Here is a 10000-nt window from a genome sequence, read left to right as displayed (position 1 = left end):
GCAAGAAGGTCCTGGGTTTGATTCCGAGAGAGAGAGAGAGAGAGAGAGAGAGAGAGAGAGAGAGAGAGAGAGAGAGAGAGAGAGAGAGGGATGAAAGGAGGAGTGGGGCAAACGCAACCAGGGATAAAGCTATTCCCTCAGAACTGGATCACTTTAAAAAACAAAAATTGGGATACCTTGGTTTGACTCCTAATGATAGAAAAAAATTGGTTTCGAGTTGAACTTTAAATGAATGTATCAGATCTTTCAATATGATTAATCTCATTGAAGTGACCTGATTTTGAATCAGATCAGGCTATTTTCCCTATGTCTCCACAGACAAGATATAGAACTTTGTGAATCTTTGCAAGCGACATTATTTCCCTCCGGTCTCCTACTTTCAGTCTGCTAAAGTGGTAAAATAGCTTTGTCCGCCGCAGCACCACACTGTCAACGTACCCCACCCTCGCCACTATAAACCACAGTTCTGCTCATGGGTGTGTATGGGAGGGAACATGGCGCTAAACAAGTATCTCAAATCAAATAAGCTTGCGGAGTCTTCAGGTTGAGCCGGGGAGGGAATATCGACTTCCTGTCCGCGGGGAGCTGAAACTCGCCCGGGGAAGACAGGAACCCGGAGTTCCCTTTCCCGAGCGTGACGTGTTCTCACGCCGTTCCAGACAACCCCGCTTTTTTTTTCCGTGAACGAAGCTCTTTGATGAGGCTCGCGCCTTTCATGCACGGGCTGGGCAATGGGAGGTCGCGGAACCTTTCTCGATGCTGAGGGAGTCGATGGCCCTGTAGCCCGAGTTGACGACGCCGTGCTTGGCACCGGCGGCCATGACGGCGTGATAGACCGGCAGGCAGGAATCCTTGGGAATATGGAGCTCCCAGCCCAGCTCCCCCACAAAGGACAGACGCATCGCTCGCACCTAGAGGGGAAGGACGAAGAGAGTGAGAGAGATTAAGGATGCAAAGAAAGATGGAGAATCCTTCCAGAGAGCCAAGCTGTTGCCAGTATTTCTAAACGCCTCTTCACTCATCTCCTGTACACTTAACACGCACGCACGCGCACACACGCGCGCGCACACACACACACACACACCAAGTGCATCTTCAAGGACAGGGTCGACTTGTCATCCATTTTAATGCTAACGGGGACAGGACAGAAATTGAAGAGACAGAATGCAATGAGAAAGAAACAGATGCAGGCATGTCGTTAGCAGCAGAGCACAGACAGGTTGACGGAAGCAGGGAGTCGTACGTCCCCATTAAAGGGTGCACGTTACGAAGTTTGTCCGAATTGTATCCGATACTGACGGAAAAAAAAACATTTCCCTCGAGACGACAAGAGGAAATAAGGGACGTGGGGGGGGGTGAAATATCATCTAAACGGCATCGCAAACCCAACAGAATCCAAGTTGAGGATTTAAAAAGAAGGGAACCTCTGTTCTTACAACCGTTTCATACACATGAGAGACTGACAAAAAGCAGAGGGAAAAGAAGCAAGAAAAAAACGTAGCAACTTAACCAAAAGGGCGCAGCGTGTAGAGGTGTCGGAAGGAAAACGGGCCAGAGGGGATCTCTGCGTCGTGCTGCCGGAGGGGTCTCGGGGAGGTCGCCGGCGCGCCGTTCAGGTCGCCGGGGAAACTTATTCCGGCATCACGGGGCGTACCAACTAAAATCAGCTGGGCCAAACTTAGATTTCCCCGCCCCCGGGGGGACGGCAACGAAGAGGCCGGTGCCGGAGGACCTCGGAGGCCCCGTGTTGCGGAGGCAGGTCGGGGATGTACTTTAGCTCCGTTCCATTAGCGGCAAGAGTTTGAAATTAATTCCGCATCAAACTGCCAGTGTCTAAATGATCAAACTGCCGCGACGTGTTCCGTGCTCTGAATAATTTGTGTTCCCACTCAGGTTTTTATTCCCTTTTTAGACGGAGCAGTAAAAACACCACTGTAGTATTTCAGACTGATACTACTGAATGCATGAATCCCATTTACTTTTTTAAATCTTTTTTGACACGAGATATAATTTATTTTTAATTCTATTATGTTTTCAGGATGACAAAAAACGTGAGATGCTTTGATGCTGTTGCTCGGGGTTGTTGGTAAGCGAGTTCAACAACAACGCCGAGATCTCTCACTCGGTGGCTTAAAAGGACTTGAGCCTGATTTGATTTCACTTCTCCGTACGACCCCTGATGGTTTCCTGCCTCGGTTTTTCATCTCGCCAGAACCGCATCGATCATCGGGAGACTTTGAGAGAAAAAAATCAAAAGAGAGACCACGGGAGATGAACCCACAGGGACTCTCCCACAGTGGGTTTTCCATTAGTGGCTGCTGTGTCAGCGAGAGACCACCCTAAAGCGGCGGTCGCATCACACTTTCCAGCTCGGTTCACTTCCATTCAAATGAATGCAGAGTTCAAATGAAAGGCAGGAAAAAAATTCAAAAAGCATTACTTTTCCTCCGCATAGAGTTATAAATCTCTTTCGCACAATACACAAGTTTTTTATTTTTTATTTTCATGTTTTGTTGCCCGTGCAGGGAGGGCGACGGAGGAGGCAAGACCACTCGAAAAGTAAATTCCCTCCGCGGCAAGGTCGCAGGAGTCCAGGGACCATCTGTGTCCTCGGAGCATTCGGAAAGGTACAATATTTTTTTTATTGCAGAGCGCCAGCGCTCGTGCAAAAAAAAACGAACTAATCTAACCAACTGAATAAATAAATAAAAACACGAGTGCACATTTTTTCTCGTATCACTCTCGCGTCTCAGCTCGCCTGTGTTGCACCTACATGCCAAATAATGCATCAGCGCGCTCGAAAGTCACTGCATGTTAATGAGCACCGATGCCACCGCTTGTCCATTACACCCACGCAACCCCAGACACACAGGGAACTCGGAAAACACTCAAAAGCATGCCGGATACCACACACAGCCAGACACTGAGGTTGGAAAAAATAAAGCAAACCTAGAAGTATAAATCAATAAATTAATAAACAAACGCACGAGTGCAAATCAGCCGATTATCCTGTAGAGAAATACATGTCCACTCAAACGCCTGTGAACGCAGCCCCACGCCCACACGGGGGACAAAGACAGACTAATGCACCATGAGGAGCGGCGGCAGACGAAGGAAGGAAGGGAAAAGAGAGATGGGGGGAGAAACAAAGGGAGAGAGGGGGGAGGGGTAGACAGAGAGAGAGAGAGAGAAAGAGTGAGAGAGGGAAGGGAAAGAGATATAGAGAGAGAGATGATAGAGATAGCGAAAGGGAGAGACAAAGAGAGAGAGAGCCCAGTTCTCACAGCAGTTAAGCTGTCCAGATACCAGTTAGAAACAAAACATGAACAAAGGCACACGCACACACGCATGCACACACACACGCAGACACGCACGCACACACACACACACACACACACACACACACACACACACACACACACACACACACACAGACACACACGCAGACACACACACACGCACACACACAGACACACACACTTTTAGACATTCAATGAACACAGCAATAAACATTACTATAATGATATAAATGGTGCCTTTCTGGTCATAAGACTCAACGTTCACACACACATTCGCACATCGATGGCGGCGGCAGCTGTGCAAGGCGCACGTGTAGAGTGCTGCTCAAGGACACTTCAGCACGCTGCCAGGAGGAGCCATACCGACAACCTTCCGATCGCTCGAAGACCTCCTCTACCTCCTGAGCTGCTGCCCCCCCCCCCCCATAGTAATCATAATACTAACACAATTTTAAATTCAAACTTGGAATTTTTTGAAATACAAACATTATACACCACAGATGGAGAGGGAGAGCAGGCACAAGAGGTGCATGGAGGCGGATGGATTCAAATGATTAAAAGAGTCAAGACGTGACATCCAAGCAAGTCACAGGGAAGCCATGGAACACGCCATCTGTGCCGTTGATGCACACACACACACGCGCGCACACACACACACACACACACACACACACACACACACACACACACACACACACACACACACACACACACACACACACACACACACACACACACACACACACAAACCCTTGGAATAACGAACCTACTTTCCCTCAAGAGCATTTAATTTGCATGCATTTTTTAATTAACTACAGAGTTGTCTTGAAGCAGACGAATGTACCTTATCCTACCCGTTTACTCCTGCAGTGTGTGTGCGCGCCTGCGTGTGTGTGTGTGTGTGTGTGTGTGTGTGTGTGTGTGTGTGTGTGCGCACGCGTGTGTGTGTGTGCACGCGCGTCTCACCTGATGACCCGCCGCATTCACCACTTGGTGTGTGGAGAAGGGGAAAGCTTCATTGCTCAGGTCAGCGTCCAACACCTCCTGCAGGACCTCGCGGCTGAAAAACACACACGACAGAATCACAGCTCGCCCCGCAGCTTTCGGTGGGCTTTTTTATTTTTAAATTTGATTATTTATTAGGCCTTGATTTTTGACTTAACCCCACCTTTGATCCGGACTAACCGAGACTGCCTTTCTCAGCCACGGTTCCAAATAGGTCCCGGACCGGTTGGTTTAAAAGAAAGAAAATCAGACTTCCAGAAAGGAGATTAGAGCTGATCCAGGTTTGAAAAATTAAACCTTTGGATGAATGGACGTGGGCTTCCAGGTTGACCTTGACAATAGAGGGAATGCTCGCTCATTCGGCGTGCCCACGTTTTCTACTTGGGGGGCCGAACGGTAGAGCCTGGATGGCCCCAATGACGCTAAATAAATAAAGCTCATTCCTAAATTAAATGTAAGAGTCGTCTGTCAGAGTTCATCTCAAATCGAGCAACGTCTCCAGATTCATTTACGGAGCTCGTCATTCAGACGAGCTCCGTCCCGATTTCGATTAAAACCCTGTGAAACCCGCCCCCCCCCCCCGTACGAAAACACAGATAAAACATTTATTGTCGAGCAATCTCTCCATCACTCTCCTGCGCGGTTTGCATTCGAATAACAATCGTTCCACGACTCTGAGCGTTTATCTGGAAAGGGAATAGAGTATTATAGCGCCTGGATATTGGCTGTTGCGTTTGTGTGCACCAAATTTCATTTTCCCAAGCAACATGACATCCAATTTTGAGAAGCCTGGGTCTGAAACTCAGGCTGCGATATTCATGTTGCCCACGGAGAAATAAAGACCGACGTCACGGGCGATGGTGCACCTTGACAAAAAACAAGGATGAAACAAAACAAACTGCTGCTGTGGATGGCAATAAATAAATAAATAAATAAATAAATACACGAACAAATAAAATAAATTTATAAAAAATGGAAAAAAGAAAAGAAAAAACACAGACCGTTGCATATGAAAATGGCTTTGAGTGTGGGTGGTGCAGTTTCTAAAGAAAAGTGCACAAACTAAGGCCGCGCGATTCTCACTCAAACGTGAATCACAACTTCTCTCCTTAAGAATTGAGATTACGATAACGCCCTTGGAGAAACTATGCGGAAAATTAAAGTGGCCGGCGTCTCTTTAGTGGCGACCTGAGAGCGAACAACTTTTTGCTCTCTCTTGAAAACGCTGAAGGCCAAGCTTTTAAAAATAAATAAATAAATAAATAAATAAATTATGTTTGACTGCTCGCTGTTAAATGACATCAAAACAATTTCACATGGTTCCCTCCAGTATAAAAAAAAAGCGCAAATCTAGCGGTATGAACAGAATGGCAAATAATTCGGAGTCAGCGAGAGGAGGAAGCGAGTGAAAGGGGAACAGATGAAGCACGAGGGAGAAGGAGGAAAAACTCTGGGAGGAAGTGGAACAGAAATCCATTGGATTTTTGAAGAAGAAGAAAAGGAACGATTCCTCGCTCAGAGTTGGTGAAGGCTTAGTTTTACAGAATTAGACCTCAGAGGTTTTAATGAGAAGAACTGCACATTTCATTTCTATAGAATACCGCACAACCTGCTTCAACAGCACAGCTTCCCCCTCAAAACAGGGGCGGGTCCCACGTGTCGCTTTGGTTAGCACTACTGCAATATTAATAATAACAATAGAGATCAATGGGAATCAACAGAGATCAATGGGAATCAACAGAGATCAATGGGAATCAACAGAGATCAATGGGAATCAGCATCGTAAGGGATGATGATGCACTTACACTTAATTCTAATGGAAACACCAGGGAAAATGGACTACAATATTATATGATTATGATATATTATTATAAAGTTAGAGCCTATGTGAGACTTCAGATAGTAGAAGATAGGTATGGAAAAGAAAGTCTATCAAAAAGAAAAGTGTAATAATTCGAAAAAGTTACACTTAAGTATTGTTGTTTTTATGATATATTCTGGGCTGTCACGTGTAGTATAAATAAATATAAATTATTTAAATTAAAATAAAAAAGAAGAAGGCTTCATTTTTTTGTTCCAGGGCCAAAAGGGAGACAGTGAAAAACCCTATAAAACATTTCATTACAAAATGCTTGTGGGTTTTTTCCCCCGCCATAGTATCCAAAAAGCTACCCGACAACAGCCCAAAAGCCGTTAGGATATTCCCTCTGACAACAATCGTATCATCTCATATTGTGACAAGAGATTCTGATAAGCTTGTGCCCAGAATTTGGAATTTCTGTCTAGCACGCGTGCACACACACACACACACACGCGCGCGCACACACACACACACACACACACACACACACACACACACACACACACACACACACACACACACACACACACACACACACACACACACACACACACACACACACACACACACACACACACACACACACACACACACATTACATAAAGATGAGTCAACTGCAAGAGAGACTAACCTAACTATAGCTCCCTTTGATACTAGTCCACTAGTATTTAGTGTGTAGGCAGATAGAAAATACACAGTGCGAGGTTGTTCCTGGAAGACGGGTTTATAAATAAGTATTAGGCAGAAGTGTCATGTTTAAAATGTACAGAGCGGCTTTGTGTGTGTGTGTATATGTGTGTGTCTGTGTGTGTGTGTGTGTGTGTGTGTGTGTGTGTGTGTGTCAAAGTGTGTACATGTCCATGTCCTCCAATCAATACATCTAGCTGTATGCAAATGTGTGTGTGTATGTGTGTGTGTGTGTGTGTGTGTACAGTATGTGTTGGTGTGCTGCCTAAGACAATGTGTTTTCTTTTCATTTGTCCAACTGTTGGCGTGCGTGCATACACCACAGTAACATAATTAAAAAGTCTCTTTTCAACCAGAAGTATTCCTCTGTTCACTGAACTTAGGAACCCTAGAGCAAGGCCAATTAGCCAGATACCCAGTGAACAGTGAAGCACCCGTGTGTGTGTGTGTGTGTCTGCGTGCGTATGTGTGAGTGCGCGCGCGCACGTGTGTTTGAGGGCTGGGGGTCTGTCAATTAATTGCTTTGACTTGCCACTTAGCAATGGTTCTGGATCAGAGGCCTTCTGTGACAGAGTGCACACCAGCGTGCGCGCGCACACACACACGCGCGCGCGCGCACACACACACATGCGCGCACACACACACACACACACACACACACACACACACACACACACACACACACACACACACACACAAACCCCGGCGTAAGTGCTGCCTTACAAAACACCATTTCATATGATAAATATGGTCCATAATTACAGAGAGGAACAGGCACAGAATGTTCTAATCTGCCGCCCGGAAGAGAAGCGACATGTGAGGAGCTCTGCTCAGAAACCAAAAAAATATCTGTTGCTGTAAATTAATTTCGGAAAAATGGATATTGTGTATTTTGGCTCTAAGGTTTTTTTAGGGTTTTTTTTAAATTGCAACCCCAACCCTCGCACATAATAATAACATGTTGAAATGTCAGTGCATTTGTTTGCAGAGTTTTAACAGCATGAGTTCAGTCACTTTTCTTCTTTGCTGATCGCCGGCACGTTGTTCATCCGAAATCTCTCATTTTGTTTTTCAGCCCAAACAATTATACAATTTCTGTTGGTTTCGCCAGGGCTTTTCTCGGACCAATGGCATCGCACGGTGATCTATTTGCAATCGTATTGTTTTTTCAAATGACTATACTGTACAAATTGTGGCCAAACTGACTTAAGTCAATCGCGCGGACGTCTTCGGCCGGCTGTAATTTCCAAACCGCTTCCCCCAAAAAGAACATCGGTGAACGGCGCGGGGAGAGTGCGAGGCACCTCAAAGAGTCACGGGAGAGAACAGAGGTGCGGCAACCCCGATGCTGGCGGGGGACGGCGACTACAAAGGGCGGAGGAGATGTGAGGCGGTGGACGGAGGGATGGGGAGCAGAAGAGCAGCGAGAACTGAAGGAAGCCTACGTGTCACTTAAGCCTCTCTTTAGAGCGGTGGGGAAAAAAAGGAGGTAGGGAAGCCGGGAAAAGGGGAATTTTAGTCATTTGGTCGGCGGGTTATTCTAGAAAAGATTTAAAATGATTCGTTTTACCTTTCACAGCTCATTTTTTCAGAACCCTTAATTACCTTCTTTTTTTTTTATGTTAAGAACAAGTCAAGTCTACACCGGACGAGTAACCGAGGGACACGGAATCAAATCATACACATTAAAATGAATAATTACCTCTATCATCATCAATGAAAATGACACTCTCTCATAACAACGCTGAAAATAATTCTGTCATTCTCAGCTCTGATGAAAGTGATGACGAGAGGGGAAAAAAAACCTCATCCTTCATCAGGCGTGACGAAAGAAAAAGACAAACAAACTGTTTCAACGGGAAGGTGAAAACGCCCCGCTGAAACCGTAACCCTTCCCCACCTCTTGGGTCCCTGGATGCTGATCATGCCCATGTCCTCCGAGTGGTCGCTGAGGCGGCACCGGAAGCCCTGGTCCTGCAGAACCGTCCTGATGTGGTTCCAGTTGTGCTCCGCCACACCGCCGCCGATGGCCAGGTAGTACACGTCACCTGGAGGGGGCGGCAGGGGGGGAAACCCAGGCGCCGGCTTTAGATGAGAGGGAGACAGACAGACAGACAGACAGACAGACCAGACCAGACCAGACCAGACAGACAAGACCGTACCGTCGGACTCTGGAGCCAGTGGCAGGTTGGCGGCTCCGGGCTCCAATCTGCTGACGGTCAGGTCGGCCTCGGCCCCGCCCCTCCGGTTCAGCATGCACGTGTACACCGTGGAGCCTGCAACGGCACCAGCTGCATCAGTACGCGTGCGCCCGGCGCGATGTTTCGAGAAAAAAACGGTTTGTTTTGAAATCTCAATGGCAAAAATGATGCGTGCGAGCTTGACCCTTTTGCGCTCAGCTGTATTACGTTCTGACTGTGTGATTATGTACGCGTGCGTGTGCGCGCGCGACTATCCGGTGGAGGGGGCACGTTTCCACGGCTCCCCGGACGCTGCGCGCAGGGCTCTGTTACGTTCCGCTGCTATCTTCTGACATCTAAATGAAGTAATTGCCACCGAGATGCTCATGCTGGATGGCTGGGTCTCTAATGTGGGTCTCTGATGCCCAGCTCCCCCCTCCCATAATCAAATAAAAAACGCTTCATATGGCAACGCATAGGTTTAAATTCTGAATAAAATGATGAGAAAAATCCGTCGCTATACAAATTCGGAAATATTGTGTTTTGAGGAGTTGCGCCGTTAGACGAGCAGATGTCATGATGCATATCCACCAGTGTGTAAAACGCCCCCTGGTCACATGTGTATATGTTGCACTTAATAAATGGGGGGTTCTGGGGTCCGACCCGGTTTCTTGTTGACGTCAGCGGTGAACAGCCAATCAGCCGCCTTCTTGGCGTCCGGTCCGCTGAGGTAGAACTTTCCAAAGTAGGACATGTTGAACACGGCCACGCCGTTCCTGCACGACAGGCACTCGTTCTTGATCTAAACGGAACACACACACGCGCGCACGCGCACACACACACGCACACACACACACACACACACACACACACACACACACACACACACATCCATGATGAGCGTGGAGCCATCGAGAGCAGCATCGGTTGCCGCGTTGGAAGATTCTAGACTTATTGTTATCGCGTCC

The 10000-nt window shown here is 47.1% G+C and overlaps 2 protein-coding genes across 2 annotated transcripts in view; both read right to left on the bottom strand.

Moving 5' to 3' along the window:
• Positions 1 to 10000, bottom strand: part of urm1 (ubiquitin related modifier 1) — a 96054-nt gene that overhangs the window by 8048 nt on the left and 78006 nt on the right. The gene's annotated exons all lie outside the window — the stretch shown is intronic.
• The window catches only part of sardh (sarcosine dehydrogenase), a 44205-nt gene that overhangs the window by 3669 nt on the left and 30536 nt on the right, over positions 1 to 10000 (bottom strand). Inside the window, exons 15-19 of the mRNA XM_080018186.1 lie at positions 9696 to 9834; positions 9015 to 9128; positions 8753 to 8900; positions 4266 to 4359; positions 749 to 911 (exon numbers count right to left, since the gene is read on the bottom strand). Of these exons, the coding sequence (XP_079874312.1) occupies positions 749 to 911; positions 4266 to 4359; positions 8753 to 8900; positions 9015 to 9128; positions 9696 to 9834 (658 nt within the window). The remainder of the gene's footprint in view (positions 1 to 748; positions 912 to 4265; positions 4360 to 8752; positions 8901 to 9014; positions 9129 to 9695; positions 9835 to 10000) is intronic.

This window comes from Zeus faber (genome assembly GCF_960531495.2).
Source record: "Zeus faber genome assembly, chromosome: 17".
Taxonomy (NCBI): Eukaryota; Metazoa; Chordata; class Actinopteri; order Zeiformes; family Zeidae; genus Zeus; species Zeus faber.
This window is presented reverse-complemented; position numbering and strand designations above follow the sequence as displayed.